The following is a 21555-nucleotide window of genomic DNA, read 5'->3' on the forward strand; positions in this document are numbered from 1 at the left end:
AAGAAAGAGGATAGGATGGGATGAGATTTAAAAAAAGAAGGAAAGAGAAGAGAAAGAAAAGATCAGGAAGAGAAAAGAAAGGAAGTAGTTAGGGAAAGTTATAATACACGAGAAATAGGATGATGAATATGTGTTAGGGTATAGACTAAGTGCTCTGGGAATTAGTACAAAGGAATGAGAGCCTCTCTGGTTTAGAAAGCAGAGATTCTGAACAATCAGGAGAATGCCCTGCCTCCTGCTAACCTGATGGGTGTGGGGGGTTGTGCTATGTCTTCAGGTGGACACTCACATCCACGCGGCAGCCTGTATGAACCAGAAACATTTACTACGCTTCATCAAGCACACATACCAGACGGAGCCCGACAGAACTGTCACTGAAAAGAGGGGCAGGAAGATCACACTCAGGCAGGTTTTTGATGGTCTTCACATGGACCCCTATGACCTCACTGTGGACTCCCTGGATGTCCATGCGGTAAGCTGATCCACCTGTGAATAGTGGAAATTACAGAGAGGTCCATATTGGCTCAGCATGATAATAATTCACTATCCCAAATGACTTGTGATCCCCATGGTCATAGTTGAACCCACTGTTGTGTTAAGGAGGGAATAAGACTCAACCTCTCTTACCTTGATGTTATTTTTAAAGGGCTTCTCTCCTCCCTCTCCTCACCCTAAATCTGAGGTTCCTTGGACATCCAGAGTGTGTACTCTGTATACAGAATGGGCTCTTCTTTTCAGGGCAGGCAGACCTTCCATAGATTTGACAAATTCAACTCCAAGTACAACCCGGTGGGAGCCAGTGAGCTTCGGGACCTGTACTTGAAAACTGAAAACTACTTAGGTGGAGAATACTTTGCAAGGATGGTTAAGGTAAGAAACCTACCTTTCTATTGCCACCTGCCCTTTCCCCTCATGATGGTTGAAGACTAGCATGGGAGAAAATTGGGATCTGGAAGATGGGCAGCCTTGGCATGGTCAGGCCTCCTTTCTCCAATCCCCACTCCCTAACCTAGGGGGAGAGGCTGGCATCAGCTGTCAAACTGGCTCTTCTTGGCAATCACAGCTCCATTGGTGGTCTCTGTTCTGTTTACTAGTCCATCTAATTCACGTGCTTGTCAGGACATCGCCCTCATGATGTCCTTTGTCCTTTTTGAAAATAAAAGATGGGGGCAGCTAGGTGGTACAGTGGCTAAGCACTGGCCCTGGAGTCAGGAGTACCTGAGTTCAAATCCAGCTTCAGACACTTAATAATTACCTAGTTTTGTGGCCTTGGGCAAGCCACTTAACCCCATTGCCTTGCAAAAAAAAACCTAAATAAAGAAAAAAAGAAAATAAAAGATGAACAACATTCTCTACCCCTCAAATGAAGAGGAAAAGAGTGGGGCCAAGTTGTCACTGGTCAGAGATCATGTACTTGTGCTTGCAACCCATAGACTTTCATATTCATCTGGTCCAACCTCTTGATAGATTTAGAGCTGGAAGTAACCCTAGAGGATGCCTCATTTACAGCCAGGGAAACTGGGATTTAGAGATGATATGGCTTTCCCAATGTCATCTAACTGGATCACAGACTGGGTGACTCCCAGTTCAGGTGTCTTTCCCCTTCAGAACCATTCTGGCTGCAGTTTACAGTTGGGCCTGAGACTGCTGATCCCCAGGGTTGCTGTGTCCAGTTCTAAAGCTGCAGTGTTTCTCTAGCTTAGGGCTCCCAGGGATGCTTTTCTGCTTTTTTTTTTGTTTGTTTTAGCAAGGCAGTTGGGGTTAAGTGACACAACAAGTAAGCCGTCAAGTGTCTGAACTTGAATTTGAACTCAGGTCCTCCTGATTCTAGGGCCGGTATTTTTACCACTGTACCACCTAGAGGCCCTCCAAGGATGCTTTTGATGGAATTCTAATCCAAGGGCAGTATCATGGAGAAGAGAGCAAATGAGCTAAACTCCAGCATTTACTCTAATAAAGAACTTCCCCATATTGGATTAAATGACCAAGAAAACTTTGGAGTCTTCATATTGGGCGATTTTTTCAGCATGGGAAACGAATCTCAGCCTAAACTTGAAACTTGGATAGATTAAATAGGTGATGCAGTGGATAGAGTGTTAAATCTAGAATTAGGAAGTGTGAATCTAGTCTCAAACAATAACTAGCTGTGTGACCCTGGGCAAGTCATTTAACCCTGTTTGCCACAGTTTCCTTATCTGTAAAATGAACTGGAGAAGGAAATAGCAAACCGCTCCAGTATTTTTTCCAATAAAACCCCAAATGGGGTCATAAAGAGTCAGACATGACTGAATCAACCTAATGATAACAATAACATAAGACCCCTAAAATGGTTGGGTGGCAGGGGGTTGGATGAGATGACTTCACCAGGTTCCTCTTGGGTCAGAGATCCCATGGCATAGATATTATTGTCCATCTGCCTGGCTGCTACTTGAAGCTAAGAATGCCCTTGAATTTACCCAGAAACTCTTTTTGGATCACAGGAAGTGGCTCGAGAGCTGGAAGAGAGCAAATACCAGTATACAGAACCCCGCCTCTCCATCTATGGGCGCTCACATCAGGAATGGCTCAACCTGGCCAGGTGGTTCATTAATCACAAGGTCTACTCCCCAAATATGCGCTGGATCATCCAGGTCCCCAGAATCTAGTAAGTGAGGGCCCTGCTCACTGGGCTTCCCGACATAACCCCAGCATTCTACTCCTCCAGCTGGGACTGCTCTTCTTCCTTCTGTACTCTCCTCTTACTGCCACCATAGGGTTCTACTCTCTCAACTGTCACCATGTTTCCCCCTTTCATTTTTCCCCTTCTGCTTCTTACCTAAGCTTTGGTTGTAGGCTCCATTCTTCTAGGTCTTAAGGCTTCTTCCATATGTGAGGATGATCCCTAGGGTGAAAAAAGTACTGGTTTGGAAGTCAGAGTGTCTGGGTTCAAATCCTTATTAAAAATTTTTCATTACCTGTATGACATCAGATTCCTCATCTGTAAAATGAGTGACTTGAACTAGATCAGGAATGGGGAAACCTTTTTTCTGCCAGGGGTCATTTGGACTTTTATAACATCATTCAAGCACCATAAAAATTGTCAACTTAAAAATCAGCCTGCTATATTTAGTCAAACATTTTTAAAATTTATTTAAGGCAATGGGGTTAAGTGACTTTCCCAAGGTCACACAGCTAGGCAATTATTAAGTATCTGAGGTCACATTTGAACTCAGATCCTCCTGACTCCAGGGCTGGTGCTCTATCCACTATGCCACTTAGCTGCCCATGGTCAAAATTTAATGAATTCACCCCTAAAAAGCTCCTAGATTTATTGAATTTCAAATCCCACCTGTGGTTGCCATGGCAGCACCAGATCAAATGATTTTACAGGCTTGTGGCCTTTGCCCTGGACATTCCCCCAGTCCTTGGACATCTTTTCCAACTGTAGGTGTGTGATCCTATGATCTATGATTATCTTGTTTACCAAGCCATGGACTTTTTCCAGATTATTTGTTCACTCACATGATGGCTCCCAAGTGACCATATATTTCTCTCCTCCACACCAGTGATTTTCCTTGAAGAAATCATATCTCTTGGGTGGGGGACACTTTGCATTTTTCTTTAGGGTTGCTTCCCTTGAAGATGCTGTGGGAGGAGAACTGTAGTTTGATTGCCAAATATCAAAGATTAGATTGAAATTCCCAAGACAAGTCAATGGTATGAAGGCAGAGGAATGTAACTATGACCAGGGACACTTACCAGAGTTCTCTTTGTACTCCCAGAGAAGGAGAAGGTCTATTGACTTGGAGGAAGTTAAGCTCCTAGATTGGAGGATGACTGCAAAGTTGAGGACAATTGGGGTGAGGGGAAGTAGAGATCAGAAGTAGGGTTTGGTAGCTATCAGAAAAAGGGAGAGGATGTGGGAGGAATTAAACATGTAGAAGTCACGTGAAGGTGAGTAGAGTGAACGGCAGACCAGGAATACTCCCCAACATATCTGATTAGGGAGAGGAATCTCAGGACAGATGGTGATGCGGCTGCCAGGAGTTTCCCCATCTTGATTACTGGGGAGGTTGCCATGCACAGGGAGGAATTTTTCTTTGATAGACTTCAATCCATCAATTGATCAATAGGCATTTTTAAGCAACTTATCATATGCCAGTCACTGTCCTAGGTGCTGGAGATACAAATTCATAAGTATTGTGGAGAGTAAGACTTAGAATGGTAGGCAAACCATCCTACCAGTTATTAGAGAGGGGGCACATCAGGCAGTAGTGGACTTTCCCTCACTGGTGGTCTAGACAGAAGTTGGGAGATAGTGTTTTGTCAGGGAAGATTCTGGAGAGGATTCTCACTATTAGGTAAAATGAGTGTTGAGGTCGCTGCCACCTCAGACACAGAGCTATGTCTTGGTTGCTAGGTAGGTAGCTGATTGGTTACTTGGCCATTTGTTTCTTCCCAAGACAAAGGGCATTTGGGAGCAAAGTACAGAACTATGTCCTTTTCTGTCACCCAGTGACATATTTAGATCCAAAAAACTGCTACCAAGCTTTGGGAAGATGCTGGAGAACATCTTTTTACCTCTTTTCGAAGCCACGATCAACCCCAGGGATCACAAGGAACTTCACCTCTTCCTCAAATATGTAAGTCAGCCCAATTTCCTTCTAGAAGAGTCAGGAAACATGGGGTCCTCCTGGCATTGCCTCCCAGGCAGGCCCTTTCTTAGCCACGCTTGTTTTCCAGATCAAGGAATGACACTAGTAGCCCTCACTCCTTCTTGTGTCCTCTTTCCCCACCTTATCCCAATCTGACTTGATGCTACCTCTCCCAGCATTCTGGGTGGTCCATGCCTCAGATGTGACCCTGAAGGACCCAAATTCTTCTAAAGAAATAACCCCATGTCGAACCCTTAATGAAAAATTGACTAGTGCTGTGGTCTCCCCCTAGTGGGCACATGAGAGCAATATATGTGTTTACTAGACTTCATTGTTTTACAGACCCTCCCATGTGGCTGCTGGCCTGAAAGAAGAGGGGGTTAGGATGCAGGAATGAAAAACTTTGTTGTCTAGAGGACCACTTGTACTCAGGAAAATGTCTGCTTAAAGTTCCTTCCTGAAAAAACTCAGGATTCCTTTTCTTTCCAAAATGAGATAGAAAATACTAACAATGACTTTCAATTGAGCAACAAAGGCATCATTTAAGAAATACAGCTGCTACAAAAATGGTTTCAGCCAGATCATGGTTGGTATTTTGGAGTAGAAAAAAATGAAAATGAAAATTGGAAGAAGTTTGTGGGGTAGGGAAAGGAGGAAAATGAGGGAACAGACAGTCAGACAAGAGAGTCAGAAAGACAAGAGAGACACAGAGACAGAGATAAGCGACAGAGGTGGGATAACAACAGAATTTTTTAAAAGTCTATAAAGATTATAAACTCTTAACAGCAATGACTTTTCTTGCCTGCATTTGATTTAACTTCAGAAATATAGGGAAGGAGAGACAAAAAGAGGAAGAGAGAGAGAAAAATAGAAGGGTTTACCTTCTCCCAACTCTAAAGTTTTGGTGATTCTTTGATCTTCTAGCATTTGGGGATAAGCACTTAGCAGAAGAATCCACTGATTGGGAAGTTGGACCCATGAGGAGTCCAAACTTTCCATCTTTCCTCCAAGTGTTTGGTGCTCAGAATTTATTCTTTCCTCCACTAGGTGACAGGCTTTGACAGTGTGGATGATGAGTCCAAGCATAGCGACCACATGTTCTCTGACAAGAGCCCTAACCCAGACATCTGGACCAGCGAGCAGAACCCACCCTACAGTTACTATCTCTACTACATGTATGCCAACATCATGGTGCTCAACAACCTCCGCAAGTAGGTGCCCGGCCATCATCCCTTGACCTAACCCCAGCCCTCTGCCTGCCTCTGCCCAGGGCCTTGGTTGTCGAGCTGGAACTGGAAGGGACTTTAGAGGTCATCTGCTACAACTCCCTCATTTTACAGATGAGGAAACTGAGGCTCAGGGAGTGGAATGGCTTACCCAAAGTCACATAGTAAGTGACAGAGATGGGACTTTGACCCAAGTCTTCTAACTCCAAATCCATGATTCTTTTCACTTTCTTAACCTGACCTCTGGTTTTTCTTCTTCCTTTCCTAAGCTTTAACCTGTTCCCTCATGGGCCTAACCCCTAACTTTGTCCTTTACTCACCCTTGCTCATAACTTAACCCTTTCCTAGACCGAACTAACCTTGATCTCCCCTTTCCTAACTTCTATTTTCCTTCAAGAAATCAACAAGCAAACTCTTTGGGTTAGCACTATACTAAACTGGAGATATGAGGACAAAAATGATTCACGTTGTTTGTGAACAGTGCCTGCCCACAAGGAGTTGGCATTCCATCATCCCCTCCTCACAGAGTTAAACACTGCTCACCCCAACCCTCCTCTCCCAGGATTAGACTCTAACTCGAGTCTCTCCACCTGTCTAGCCCTTGGCTCACCTTTGCCCGTTATTAAACACTTAAACAATTAGAACTCTGCCTTCTGTTATCTCCAAGTCCTAATCCCTAATCTCTTGCTCTCCCCTTGCTTCTCGGCTGAACCTCTAACATGGCAAGTAAGGAATCCTTGACAGTTTAGAAGAGAACAGGTTTCATTGGATTTTGAGGTTGAAAGACAGAGTGCAGAAGGGTTAGAAAGGGAATAGGACAGGGAAGTGAAGGCACCAATTATAAGTAGCTTTCTTAAGGGATAAGAAGAGAGATCAAGCAAGGATGGACAGATCAAAGGATGGGGAGGACACAGGAATGCTTTCTTTCCATCCTTTCCTTTCTCCCTCCATTACATCTGGACTTTGTGAAAGCAGTTTTTGCCTGTCCTCTCCTTTTTTTCTTTCTTTCTCTCTCTCTTCTCTATACCTAGCTCCTCTGAAACAGTGGTTGATCCCTGTTGACTCTGAAAGGTCAAACTTCTTCCCACAGCAGCTCTCTGAATTAATTACTGTACATATTTGTTGAACAAAATAGCCTAAGCATAGACCTTTGAGGCCCATTCTCTCTCTTTGTGGGGATCTACAGTCATGTAGACAAAGAAGCACCTTGACCTAATTGGGAAGAGGCCCAAGCCTGTCAGACCTCCTCCTCCTAGACCAGTGGGGGAGGCTGAGGCAGGTGGAGAGCAAGGGAGTGTGATAGAGGAGTCCCTGGGGTAGGCCAGGTAGCATCTCTTGATGCCCTGAACCTCCAGGATCCTGGAGGACACAGGAGAGCCTGGAGAAGGCATAGTGGCACAAGAGGATCCATGGTTTGGAGGTGAGGTGGGAGGAGGGGGCTCTTGAGTGGAGATAAGAAGAGCTAGGTTGAGCTGGAGCTGATAGCAGAGGTGGTGCCTTGGTGAAGTGCTAGGTTGCAGGGAGATGCAGGCACCATGAATTTGGGCACCATGCACTGGGGACACAAAATACAGGCAAAAATAGAGACAGTCCATGTGCTCAAGGAGTTTATATTCTATGGGAAGAAATGTGTACTCTTCTGGACCACTTATCAAGAAAACTGTACAGGGGGCCTTGAGTCCAGGTCTTGGGTGGACTAGATGCCCCCAGAAGTCCCTCCCAAATCCTAGGTTCAGTGACTGGCCCCTGCTCTCCTCCTTTCCCTGAAGGTGAGGGAATTTCCCACAAGGGGAGTAAGTGATAAAGCTGGAATGCCCATCTAGGCTTAAGGAGCTCCTGCTGAACTGGCCCCTTCTTGTCTTCCACAGGGAACGGGGAATGAGCACCTTCTTATTCCGGCCTCACTGTGGGGAGGCCGGTTCCATCACACATCTGGTCTCTGCCTTCCTGACTGCTGACAATATCTCCCATGGATTGCTGCTCAAGAAGGTAGGTACCTGTTGGCAGGGAGAGGGCCTTGTCTTTTTAATTCTCAGAAGGACTTGCCTGTGCCTCTTGGAGGACTCCTGGCTCTGCTCTTCTTGGGGGTATCTTGAGAACACCCTAAGGTTCTTACCAGCTTTGGGAAGTTTGAATTGAAATGGGGAGGGCCTAGAAGACCCTGACAGACCACTTACGCCCTGGTGAGAAAGGGGTTGCTCTGGGTTAGGCTGTTCTTAGGACTGCTGAGGGGATAGGAGGTAATCAAAGCTGATAACCTGGGGGAGGTCCCCATTTGGGATCCCAAGGCAGAAATGGGCCCATGTTTAGTGGTTGTAGGTATCCTTGAAAGGGTTTTGTCTGTAGTTTCATCTAGATGACATAATGGACATAATTGCTGGAATTGAGATCAAGAAGACCTAGTTTGATTCATGCCTCAGTGCCTACTGACTACTAGGCAAGTCCCTTAACCTTTCAGGGTCTCAGTTTCCTCATTTGTAAAATGAGGGAACTGAATTCAATGATCTCTGACATCCCTTTCAGCTCTAAATCTAAGAATCTGTGATCCATGTTACGCAAATTTCTCACTCCTCTCCCAACCCTTGCTTACTCCTAGGTCTAGCCTCATGTGAACTCAGCCTCAACAATTTACATTTTTGGACAATCAAAAAATGTTATTAATGCTTGAGAAAAAAAAAACAAATATTGATGTCACTTCCCAATGACTACTCTTCTCACCCCCAATCAAATCTTCTTGTTTAACAGAAATACAGTTAAGCAAAACAGAAGTGTAGAGGCTGTTTTGCAATGCATTCCCATGGTGGACACCTTTCTTCTGAGAGGAGGGTGGCTTGCTTCATGGCTAGCCTTCTGAAGCCAAACATGGTCACTGTGCTGATTATAGAGTTTCCATTTCATTATGGTCAGTGTCCTGTATTTGCTAACAGTTCTGCATCAGTTCATACAAATCTTTTCAGGTTTCTCTGAATTTTTCCTATCTTTTCTTGTGTCTGCTTACTTTCCATGGAAGCTTAGTAGAGTTCAGTTGTAGAGGGACTGAGTTTTAAGGACAGTGGTCAGTGGCATTCCAAGACCTTATAGGAGTAAAATGGAATGATGTCATTAGTTAGATCCTTCACCTTGATGACTGAGTCAGAATTCCCTAGGATTCCATTCTGGTCCTCAAGATAGTCTGTTTAAGACTATTAATCTTTCTATAGAGAATCAGTCACAGGGACTGAACTATGTTCCTGGGATATATTTCTGGGATATTTAACTGAACCCTTCCTTTTCTGGAGTGGGCCTGGGAAAACTCAGCAGTGACGCCTTCTGTTATGGAGTCTGGCCTTGAAGAGGGCTTCCTCTTATTATGTATGGCTTCTGGACAGAGGTTAAAAGGGCTGCATCCAGAGAGAGACAGGGAAATCCCCAGGATCCAAGTGAGAAAGTTTTTATGTTGGTTCAAGCAACAGGTGCTGTGTTTGAAGGGCGACTGACCCAGACTTTCAGGCATGGGGAGGGTGGGGGCTGAGGGGACCCACTAGTGAGGGCAACAGGCTAGAGTCTCAGAGTTCCCATAGAATCACATACCTGTGACTTGGCAGGGATATCACACATCCTTTCAAAACAAACACTGCCCAGACACAGCAAGCCGAGGCTTTGTTTCCACTGACGAAAACCTTCCTTTCCTGTTATCTGAAACTGCCTTGATTAATGATGACTGTTTTTCTCCAGAGTCCAGTCTTGCAGTACCTCTATTACCTCGCCCAGATCCCCATCGCCATGTCGCCCCTGAGCAACAACAGCTTGTTCTTAGAATATTCCAAAAACCCACTTCGAGAGTTTCTGCACAAGGGACTCCATGTGTCCCTCTCCACTGATGACCCCATGCAGTTCCATTATACCAAGGTGAGCCCTGGGGAGGGTCATCTCACCACTTGCCAGATTCTCTAGACCCCAGCAATGATAGCTTTTGCTTATCCCAGTGAGTTGAGACTCTCTATGAGGTAGCTTGGTGACACGGTAGTTAGAAAGCATTGGATCTGAAGTCAGGAGGATCCAAGTTCAAATGGGACCTCTGATGCTTCTTAGATGAGGGAATCACTTAACCTCTCTCAGTCTGTTTCTTCAATTGTAAAATGGGATAATGATAGTGCCTACTCTCCACTGTTGTTGTAAGGATCAAATATAATATTTGTAAAGTGCTTACTTAGCATTTGATAGGTACCCAATAATGTCCCAGCTCCTTCTAGAAGTAGCTTTGATAAGACCTAGACTATTGAGAATAAACTTTATTATTCATTCATTACTCAAACATTTAAGTACCTACCATGTACTGGGGTGGGGTGGGGGAGGAAGGGAAAGGGAATACTCATGGTAGGGTAAGTGAAGAGAATAAAAGAAGTAAAATATTAGGACTAATGGTATGAGGACCCAAGGAAAAGAATATTCAGGAGGAAGTGATCAACAGTGTTGAGTGCTTCAGAGAGGTGAAGGAAGATCAAGCTTGAGAAAAGGCCAATGAATTTGGCAATTATTAGGTCATGGAATAATTGGAGAGGCTGGTTTTTGTTCTGGTTGTAAGAGCAACATACATAGGGAGCCATGTTGCTGGTGATTCCTGAACCTAAGGCCTTTCTCCCTCCCATACTCGGGGTAGAAAAATGTCTTTGTCTACTCAACAATGAGCAGAGTTTGATTGCCAAGAGAGCTCCTTCAGTGTTGATCTTCAACTATTATGCAGCTTAAAGATTTAGAAAGTTACCTCAGGCCAAAGGTCACCCAGCCAAGATGTCTCAGAAATGAGACTTGGATTCAACTCTTTCCTTCTGACTCCCAGTCCATCTCCGTATTCACTATATCATACTGTAGGTGCCTAATAAAGGTTAGATGGATTTAATTGAATTTTAGGAAGCCAGGAAGTCAGGCTTTCTTTCCCACATTTTCTCTTTTGGAACTTCAATGGATTCTGCAACTTTGTTGGGGGTAATAGCCAGTGTTAGGGGAGATTTCTGCTTTGAGTTTTGGCTTTAGGCTTTCCAACAGGTTCCACAGTCTAACGAGTGTTATTTTTCTTGGGGTTTTCTACAGGAAGCCCTCATGGAAGAATATGCGATTGCAGCCCAGGTGTGGAAGCTCAGTACGTGTGACCTGTGTGAGATTGCCCGGAACAGCGTTCTTCAGAGTGGGCTGTCCCACAAGGTGAATGGAGTCGACCTTTTGGGAGGGTTGGTCACAGGAAAGTTTCAGGTCCTTTAGCATGCTCAAGCTGAGGAGGGAAGGGTGGGCTTGTGCTCCATGTCCAGGAGAAAATACTATCTGTCATTTAGACAGCATATTCAAGTTTGCAAAGTGGTTTCCCTTTGTGAACTTCACCAACAATGCTGGGATGGTCAGTCCATTTTACAGATGGAGCTCAGAGACATGAAGGATCTTGCAGTTCACAAGCTAGATTTCTCAGCCAGGCTTTTTAGACTCGGGTATTTCTGACTTCCCATGTGGCCCTCTCTAGCCACTAAGTCACAGACTCCTCCAGGACCACCCCCCCCACCCCGGTTATTTTTGGCCAGCTCAGGGATCTGATTGTTTCTTAGAGGGAATAGAAGCTCCACACCATCCTCAGCGGCAGTCCCTTGGCTGATCCCTTAGCTTTCATGGGTTCAGATTGAGGTATTTCCTTCAATCGAGGTCTCTGCCACCATGTTCTCTTCAGATCAGGTTTACCTTCAACAGTAATCTTTTCATTGTCTCTTGTATAAAAGCACTGGGATAGATGATGGGGGAAGATACATAAATGTCAGTAAAACAGTTCCTAATCTCAAGGACACACTGTCCTTGGAGTCAGGAGGATGAGAGTTCAAATACCTCCTCAGCACTCTTATTAACTATGTGATCTTGGGCAAGTCACTTAACCCTGACTGCCTCACATTCAGGACCATCTTCAGTCATCCTGATTCATATCTGGCCACTGGACTAGATGACTGGAGGAGAAAGTGAGGCTGGTGAGAGTTAGTACAGACCCTCCTCACTCAAATCTAATTCATGGGCTTGCCATGGCATCACCACCATGTCACTTTATATGCCCCCAACTCCAGGTCCTCTAGAACTTCCATCTCCAGAGAACCTCCCCTTTTTCAGCTTCCTTTTGTGCATTGTCTTTCTCCATTAGATTATAAACTCCCTAAGGGTAGACTGACTTTTTCTTATCCCCATAGCTTAGTACAGTGTCTGGCCCATTTGATGTTTAATGTCATATCATACAATTAGGGTGATATCACACATATAAAATATATCAAGTGCTTCATAAATTTTAAAACAGGATAGAAATATTAGTTATTATTTTGTATATCATTTTATCAGAGTAGCTGCAGCTCAGTTTGCCTCCGGGACATATCTGTATCTGTCATCTTTGGTCATTCTGCTCTTGTGGCCTTGAACACCAGGTAGATGGACCAATGTCTGAGTTTTGTAGGATACAGTCACTTAAGTCTTAAGTCACTTAGAGACACTTAGATTCTTTTTGTTTTTGTCTCTGTATCCCAAACCCCCGGCAGAGTGCCTTCTAGGTAGTGGGGATTTGACATTCATTGAATTGACTTTGCAAATGGTTTGGGCTTAATCTGTGTAAATGTTTTACTTTATCCACAGGAAAAACAAAAGTTTTTGGGATCAAATTATTATAAAGAAGGACCTGAAGGAAATGACATTCGAAAGACAAATGTTGCCCAGATCCGGATGGCTTTTAGATATGAGACCCTATGCAATGAGTTGAGCTTTTTGTCTGATGCCATGAAGTCAGAAGAGATTACAGCTTTGTTTAAGTAGGTTCAGGGTTGGGACATGCCCCTCCCTGGAACCTGCTGGTTTCAATCTCGTCTGCCATGGTGGATGCTGGTCAAGAGGCGCCTGCTCAGGACCAAATGTGGCCTTCCTGGAAGTGAAGGCTCAGGATGCTGCTCTGGGGCCTCTCACTTTGACCTCCAACCTCTTCATTCTAGCATACCTACAGCCAAGGGTGCAAGGCCTTGTGGCTGCCAGGGGTTGCCTGGGGAAGCTGGTTTTCTGTTTGTACTTTTTTCTTAGTTTTTCAGATACTTCTCAGAAGACTGCCAATACTTGCATGAAAGGGACTAGACTTTCCATTGTCAGTGGCCACGCTGTATTGCCAATCAACTCTTTGGCCCTAAATGGCAGATGGAGTAAGCTATCTCCACTCAGTTTTGAGACCAAGATGCCTGGGGTTGCTTTATTTTTTAAACAGTATTTTTACTAGATGATTTTTGTTCAGATTTCCATACTTCATTATAAGTGTTCATGTACAGGGCCACTGAATAGTGTCATAGGGATGATCTAGTCCAATCCCTTCTTCTTCCAGATGAGAAAACAGAATTGGAAGAGGTAAGGATTTGCCAAGGGTTATGGCATGGAGCCCAGTCTACCAATGAATGGCCTTGGATGATGCTGTATTGCCTCCATGAAATATGAAGGCTTAACCCTTTTCAGCCACAAACAACAATGTCTTTCAGGGAGCAGAAATCTGGCTAAGAGACTTAAAACAGAAAACTTAGTCCCATTTAGGAAAACAAAGGGGAGCTAGAGGGAACCTGGGAATTGGCTGTAGAGAGGCTGAGGATACTGCTAAGCCACTGTGACCTACCCAAGGTTAGTGCTTGGGAGTCAGGATGAGGACCTTACAACAAACTACCCGCCTCTCCTGGATTACTTTTGTATTCTGTAATTCATGACTAGGAAATTACCAGGATCCCTCATCCCATCTTTTCTTTGTAAAGAATGAAGAGTTGGGTTTATCATCATCTCTAAACAACAAAAGATGTCTTCCCCCCCACCCAGTGTAACCACAGAAATCATTAGCTGGTGACCTCAGTGTTAAACAAGGAGGGACAATTAACTAGACTAGTAAACGATAGCGAAGTGATTGTTAGAATAGAGATTCGAATTTAAAACTTCCAATTTCCTGCCAATATTTTAATGTCATGTGCATAAGGTAATTAGAAAGCTGCTTGAACTTGCTAATAAGCTCCCATCTTTCTGTAGGTACATATAGACTTGGCGAAGTTGTTACAGACTTAAGAGAACCTATGTTTGTAATGCAAAAATGCATTACTAGACTTCAGATCTTTTTTTTTTTTTAACTTTCTCTGGTCATGAAAATATAGGGGCTGTTGGTTTTTGCAGCAAAATAACTTGAGTCAAAATTTCTTGCCCATTTTTTTGACTTTCAATTTTATTAGAAAAGCCCCAGTCATAGGCACTTGCACTAATGTATATAACTATTGTATAGTACATTTTAGCGGTGTAGCAGCACCCTGTTTAAAAGAAATGGAATTAAAGTCTGTTGAGACTCTATTGCTCAGTCACATGAACATTTTTAGATATCGATGTTGTTAGAATTATTTTCTCCGGGGCAGCTAGGTGGCGCAGTGGATAGAGCACTGGCCTTGGAGTCAGGAGTACCTGAGTTCAAATCTGGCCTCAGACACTTAATAATTACCTAGCTGTGTGGCCTTGGGCAAGCCACTTAACTCCACTGCCTTGCAAAAACTAAAAAGAAAAAAAAAGAATTATTTTCTCCCTGAGAAAGTGGAGGGTAGGGGGGTGGTGGTGAAGACTAGGGAAATCTTAGTCTAAAAGAATGGAATGTAGCAGGTGAATGGCAAACACCCACTGCAGGATCAGAGATGTGTCCCATCTGCAGGGGCCTTTCTGGTTGTTCACCAGCCTTCACTAGGGTCACAGGGCTGCACAAGAGAAAAACTAGAGCTCTCTCCACTGAGTGGCTACCTACCTGCTTTCTCTTCTTTTCCCATGCTTTGCTCCAACATGTCTGGGTTTTACAACCATTTTCAGGTTTGTTTAAGCTGCAGGGGCTGTTCTAGATAGATCATTTACAAAGCTCTTTGTCAGTCCCCTATGTTTCAGTTCAGGGACTCTTGCTTGGTGACTGCCAAATATCTATGTACACTGGGTTGACAGCACAGTAAGGTGTGGCCTTCTCAAAGATAGCTCTGGAGATTTATCCTCCTTCCCCTAACCTAATCAGCCTTAGAAACACATTCTCTTTTTTGCTACAAATTGTATTGCCTTAGAAACACAATGTGTAGCCTCCCAAGTGATTTTTCTTTCTCTCTGCCTTTTACCTTTTGCTCTCGGAGGGAGATAACAGCCACAAGACACATCCTTCTAGATTGGTCTTGTCTTTGACTTTTGCTGTTTGGGTAAAATCATCTTCATCTTTTTCATCTTGTGGACATAATTGAGGGTGATGAGATAATGTCAGCAAATCCACTCTACTTGAATAATGTTTTTAAGGACAGTGGTAACTATATTAAAAAGACTATAAACTACATGGAAATTGATCCTCTGTGGTTGTTTGTTTTTCCCTTCTACATTAGTGCTGTAAGAGTTATACTCTAAAAGCCGGAAGAGGGCCTTCCAGTGGGGCCTGGATGAAATGACCATCAGAACTTCCAGGTTTTTAATCAATGGTTTTCAATTCGAGTTATACCTCTTCACAAAAACACCACGCACTGCTCCTCTGCAATTATCTCTATGGATCTAGTTTTACAACTGAGAGATTATCAGCAAAGCTGAGTCTCCACAAACAAGACTTGAGGTTCTCTGATACTTTGAGCTGTGTGATTCTACTTCAAAGGCACCTCTTAAGGCCTTGACCTGAGAAATCAGAAGAAATCTGAATTCCCATGCCCTTGTTACCCTATGCTGAGCAAATCATAGATTATATATATATATAATCTGTAAATCATAGATACTTGAGTCTTTCCCAAAGATTCCCAAACTGAATCTCTGCCTTCCTCTTAGTTCCTAGTCATTCTGAGAAGATACAGTTCCTAGTCATTCTGAGAAGATACACATGTACCCAAATGAAGCACAACACAAGATCTCGTGAAACAGTTATCTTTTACTCTTTCTACAAATATGATGAAAAACAGTCTTCTACAAAAGAGCTCTCCTTTGTTTTTTCATTCATAGACACGACTGCTCCCATGCCCACCAAACAGATGGTTTGCTAATTCTCCCTGCCTTTTAAATGATTTTCTCCCCATTCTTTGGTAAATGTAGCAAATGTGGCTTATTTAGGAAAATCAAAACTGGTACTTGAATTGTTTGAAATAAGCCTGATCCTCCTCAGCAATCCAATGATTCACTACTATTTAGAATGACTTATAATAAGGACCGACGGCAAGCAGCAGTTAATTTGCCATCTATTGTCAGGACCTTACTTCTCACCCTAAGCAATCTGGGTTACGGGGAGGGCTGGTTTCAATACCAGTTCAAATAAATTTCAATTGATTTTTTTAATACAGTAGGGAGAAAAGGTAGCAGATCAGTAAGAAATATCACTAGAGCCCAAAGTACAGTATATAAAAACAGCTCTCTAGGACTATAAATTTATAATTAGTCCACAGGTCCAACCAATTACAACACATAATAACAATAGTAAACCACACGATTATAAGAAAAAACAATTGTCAATAATGTCTTTCCCCCTCCCTCCCCAAATTATTTATTGCACAATTTATCAATATGTCCTAACTGCAAACTCAAATGTGACTTTCCTTTTGGAAAGTTTAAGAAACAGTAATTTTAATAATGAAGCATTGCTATTTTAAAGAGCTCCTCTATTTGCATCTAAATATAGAAGAAAGTAAGCAGCTCATATTCCAACTCATCCTAGCACATTAAAATTGTATAGTTATCAGTAGTTGTGGAACCCATTTAGTGCATTTAAGTAAAGGACATTTTGTCAGCAAACAGATCCAGTTCCTTGGAGTGAGTGCATGAGAGATTATCACCAGCTCTGGAAGGCACAAATTACATCAAAGTCCATACGTCCTGGCACAGCAAGTGCATATTAGTACTTTCTAATTACAAAAAGATTTTAAAGTATAAGATAAAAAGTTTACATCTTCACCTTTAAGGAAATTTGTTTATCACTTAGTAGAAACTATGTTTACATGCAAAGGAAAAATGGCAAAGCCTATTAGAGTCGGCAAAGAAACGGGTTTATCAGTTTCCTATTTATTTTCATGAGGTTAGAGAAAAAAATGCGATGATACTGCATAGCAGCTGATCAGCATTTGGAGTGGAATGCATTTTGCAAGATGGGAGAGGTTTTGTTACTATCAGATTTCTTCACTAACTCCTTGAAAGAGAAAAGATGTGTGGAAGAAAATGGTCTAAGGCCAGGCTATAGAGATGGCACAGTGAGAGTCGGCCTAACAAAATGTTTCTGCTGAAGGGATGTTGTTTAGGGTGATATTGTAGAGAGAGTTCTGCATATGGAATCAGGAAGCCCTTGATTCAAATCCTGATTCAGACACTAGCTGTGTGACCATGGGCAAATGATTTCCTCTTTCTGAACCTCAGTGTACCTGTCCATAATACTGGAGGTTAGCATGTCTGATTGTGAGGTTGCAGTGAGTGCTTTGAAAACAAATGTATCAGTTATCCCTAATACTGAGCACAGCATCACCTACACTCACTGTCTAATAAGACACAAAGAATCTTATTTAAAGAATTGGGGAGTGGGGCTTGCCACCTATGCAGCCTTCTATGGCTATGGTTCTCACTATCACCCTCCTTAAAATTGTAGCCCCTTTCACATATTCTACACATAAATGCCCTGGCCTTTAATGGAATTATAAGAAAACAGGAGTGGGGATAAGAAGACATTTCACAATTAAACAAAGTATGTTTGAAGATGTGAATGCCCCAGAATCACAGCCAGCTTTAGAATACAATTTCTCCAGCCACTCAGTGGGTGCCACTGAAATCCAAATAATATTCAGGCATCACGGGTAAATGTGTTTTTTTATGGTTCATTTTAAAACAGCAAACTGGTTTTCTTGGCAATTCCATTTTTTTTTTAGCAAGGCCAAAGTATATGTGTGTGTGTGTGTGTGTGTGTGTGTGTGTGTGTGTATACACACATATTTGTATCCAATATATATATGTAAAGGTAGGCTTAAGAAGACCTTTTATAAATCAAATTCAGAAAACATCCAGATTTGGCCCTAAGGTACTCAACCTACAAACATCCATCAGCTAGTAATTTAGTCACAAATCTAAAAAGGGACAGAATATGTGAAAGCTACTCTGCAGACATCTGAGGATGAGCAACAAATACCAATATGAAAGGAACAAGTTTTTTCTATGAATGCATCATTAATTTTATTTGCACACTTGCTAAAAAAAAGTCAGAATGGCTTCCTTAGAGGGCTGAATATACTTGTTTTAAAGAAAGTGGTTTCATGAGTGCTGAATGTTAATAGTCAAGAATAAACCAAATGCTTTCCTTGTGAATAATTTCCTCTTTCACAAAGTAAGTTGAAATGCTAACAGAACACTGTCTAGGACTGCAATCCTACTTTTTTGTTTCTGAATATTCCTATTCACCCAGTCTGAACTTTCCCTCTCTGCTTCTGGAAGGTCCTACACTTATAGGGAAGAAGAAGGACCATTGGTTTCTTGTCCTTTTAACTTCCTAAGTGTGAATGTTCTGAAATCTTGGGAAGATACTACACCAAATCATGAAACTAAAAAGCACCATGGTCAATACTGAGTAATGTATCATCTGGTAGAGATCTGCTTCTAGTGTGTAGAATTTGAAAGTATAGGAATTTTTAGTTCTTCTATTAAGAAAAATGTCCCTCTCAAACCCCAGGATTTTTCACAAGGGGTGTTAGAAACCATTGAGCAAAACAAAGAGCGCCCCCCCCCCATATATCTGTTGGTAAAAATATTAAATTTCTTACTCTCTTTAAAATAAATAGGTTTCACCAACTATTCTCTCTGAATAACAAACTGCTTGATTAGGAAGCATTTGTGGTTATTTCATGGCAAGATCATTAATGGAGTCTCAATTAACCAGCAGGGGGCAATAACAACCCTTAAATTCCAGTAAAACGACTAGCTTAGTAGTAATGAGCACTTGGACTTATTTTCTATTTTCAGTTGTTTTAAATTGGGTTCAGTATGTGTGTCAGAAAGCTATGACTACTGAACACGCAGAATTGATCAAAACTTAACAAGTTTATCTAAAACCAGTGCTTCAGAAGTTTCTCAAAATGATGCTTCCCTAACTAGTATAGTAGCCAAAGTATTCTCCGTCAACACCATGGACAAACTGGGATACCTACTAAAGACTGGCTCCTGTACAAAGATCTAAAAACAGTAATTTAGATGAAAACAAAACAAAGATTCATGAATTTTATCAAAAGGGATGGAATAAATTGTGGAAAAGAGTGGCAAAAATAGAGGTGGGATGAAGGAAGGAATTAATTTTCATGTGCTGATGACATTGATGCCCCTAGACGCTTTACTCCATCCCTAAGTGGGATTTACAGTCCAAGTTACCAAGAAAAGTCCCCAGTTTCATGGTATGTGAGGCTGGCCTGCCTCATCAGCCATGTTCAGGATATAGTTAGCCATGTCATCTTCTGTGGGTGCATCAGATACCACCCAAGAATCATTGACCCCACTCATCTGGAGGCGGCAGATAGGACAGTTCCTATGTCGATCACTCCTACAGGAGAAGACAACAACAAAAAAAAGCCTGAACAAAGAAGTCACTTCAAAATGCAGCTTCTTTCTTAGTCACAAAATCTCTTCTAGATCTCAAGAAGAAATTCACACTTAAACCAGAGAAATCTTTGCTCTAAGGCTGAAGTATACAGAAACAAAGAACTTTAGAGCTGCAAGTGACTTCTTTATGTTGTAGATGGGAAAACTAAAATGAATGACTTAAGGCCTTGTTGGTTAAGTCATGGCCTTAAAGAAGGCCGAGGGGCTATTAATTAGCAGAGGTGGGGTCAGGAGCCTTATCTCCTTTTCACTTCAGAGTTCATTCTCAAATGGAAGTCAGCAAGTTTGGGGGGTGGGGGGAGAGGGGGAAATGGAGAAACACTCTGGTCTTAAACATGGGTCAAATACAAAGGTCTCTTTCCTTACTAGAAACAGAAATAATTTTAAAATGATAAAGGTAAATTTACCACCGAATAATTAGAGACAAAAGATTCTTAAGAGATCATTTAGTTCATCTCCTTCATATTATCTTTATGACCTTGGATGGATTACTTCCAAAGTGGGACTAGAAGTCAGGTATCCTGGCTCTTTCTTATACTCATCAGGGGCCAAATCCCTAAAGCTGAGAATGTGAAAATAACTAGAAATCTCTTATCAACTAAATAAAATTATTACAAAAGAGATTCAAAATCCTTGCCCAAAACAGAAGTTCCTTGTCCTCTTTAGCTTTGGGGCTTTGGATGCCTCTTCCAACCCTTCTCTGTACTACTCTTTATTTGTAAAACTGGCAGTTTCCAGATGGTCCCCAAGGTTCCTTACACTCTCTGACGCATATCAGTGATTCCTTTAAATGAACACAGCTTTCACTGACATTATTTCATTTAGTGGTCACAGTAATTCTAATTTATGTTAATTTCTTACCATTTATCAATGCACTTCTGACAAAAGCTGTGAGTACAGGGGAGAATGAGGTCAGCTCGCCCATCCATGCAAATACAACATTCCTCCTCATCAGTTAACTGCTTCACTCTGTAACAGGAACAAAGAGCTGTAGGCAAAAAGAGGTGCTCATCTCTGGTTAAGTGTCATATTTAGACTATTTACATCATTATCTAAAGCATCCATCATTATCTGCCCAGTAGTGTGTATATATATATATATACATATACATATACATACATATATATATATATACACATATATGTATATTAAAGTTGGTTATTTGCAGACATGCATATTTTGATGAATAATGGTAAAAGCTGATTTCTTAGACACTCATGTAGTGATGAGGAAAAATCCATCCAATTATTTCCTAATCAGTTTATCTAGTCCCTGCCTCATCCTGACCCTGACAGGAGACATGGAAGAAACATCTTCATTTTCACCTCCCATCAAAATTTGAGACCAATGTTACTCTATTATTTCAAGTGCTGTTTGGTCTCAAAGAGCCTAATTTCTTTGGAAAGAACAGACCTTCAGGCAGGAGACTGAAAAGTGTAAGATTATAACCAAGCAAGGATCAAATTTCAACAAATACTGGGAGAGGAGGGCCTAACTCTTTCATTCTTGGGATTTACCTCTCACATAATAGGCATTAAATAAATGTATGTTGACAGATTGTGGAGTCTACAGAGGCAGAGATATGATATGTACATAGATAACTAAAAGCAATAGATTTGCTTAGAGTTCAATCAAAATGGAGAGACAAGGAAAAAAATCTGCAAAGGAAGCAGAGCTAGAGCAAAGACTAGAAGGAAATTGAATCCTAAGAAACAAAGGTCAAAAGGGAGTACTGTTGGTCATTTACTTTTTCCACAAACTCCAGTCTTTCCAAATTTGTTTTTTTTTGTGGAGAAGACCACTGTTCCTTGAGTCATCTGCATTCCTTATCTCTGGGACATCCTTTCCAAATCTTGTCCTTTCTACCTCCCCAAGTCCTCTTACATCATTTCACACCCAAAATTATTACCATAACTCAGGCCTTCGATGCCTTTTGCCTGCACTGCTGCACTAGTCTCAGTTGGCTTCCCAGTTTCCAGTCTCTCCCCATGCGGATCCATTGTCCGCATAAAAGGTCTTGTCACGTGATGCCCCCTTCCCCAAATCAAGTAGAGAGGTAGAAGAACATTGAGAAGAGAAATGAGAGTGAT

General features: G+C 42.1%; 2 protein-coding genes across 8 annotated transcripts in view; one reads left to right on the forward strand and one right to left on the reverse strand.

The window, feature by feature from the left end:
- The window catches only part of AMPD3 (adenosine monophosphate deaminase 3), an 86041-nt gene extending 72053 nt beyond the window's left edge, over window positions 1–13988 (forward strand). For all 4 annotated transcript variants that reach the window (XM_074230295.1, XM_074230296.1, XM_074230294.1 and 1 more), the window contains 9 exons: window positions 278–472; window positions 739–870; window positions 2481–2644; window positions 4496–4622; window positions 5682–5845; window positions 7729–7849; window positions 9575–9748; window positions 10931–11041; window positions 12488–13988. In XM_074230295.1, coding sequence (XP_074086396.1) covers window positions 278–472; window positions 739–870; window positions 2481–2644; window positions 4496–4622; window positions 5682–5845; window positions 7729–7849; window positions 9575–9748; window positions 10931–11041; window positions 12488–12664 — 1365 coding nt within the window. In that variant the 3' untranslated portion in view covers window positions 12665–13988. The remainder of the gene's footprint in view (window positions 1–277; window positions 473–738; window positions 871–2480; window positions 2645–4495; window positions 4623–5681; window positions 5846–7728; window positions 7850–9574; window positions 9749–10930; window positions 11042–12487) is intronic.
- A 1773-nt stretch (window positions 13989–15761) lies between these two features.
- Window positions 15762–21555, reverse strand: part of RNF141 (ring finger protein 141) — a 31426-nt gene continuing 25632 nt past the window's right edge. For all 4 annotated transcript variants that reach the window (XM_074230300.1, XM_074230299.1, XM_074230297.1 and 1 more), the window contains 2 exons: window positions 20327–20434; window positions 15762–19406 (listed from right to left, as the gene is read on the reverse strand). In XM_074230300.1, coding sequence (XP_074086401.1) covers window positions 19256–19406; window positions 20327–20434 — 259 coding nt within the window. In that variant the 3' untranslated portion in view covers window positions 15762–19255. The remainder of the gene's footprint in view (window positions 19407–20326; window positions 20435–21555) is intronic.

This window comes from Macrotis lagotis, chromosome 3, assembly GCF_037893015.1.
Source record: "Macrotis lagotis isolate mMagLag1 chromosome 3, bilby.v1.9.chrom.fasta, whole genome shotgun sequence".
Lineage (NCBI taxonomy): Eukaryota > Metazoa > Chordata > Mammalia > Peramelemorphia > Peramelidae > Macrotis > Macrotis lagotis.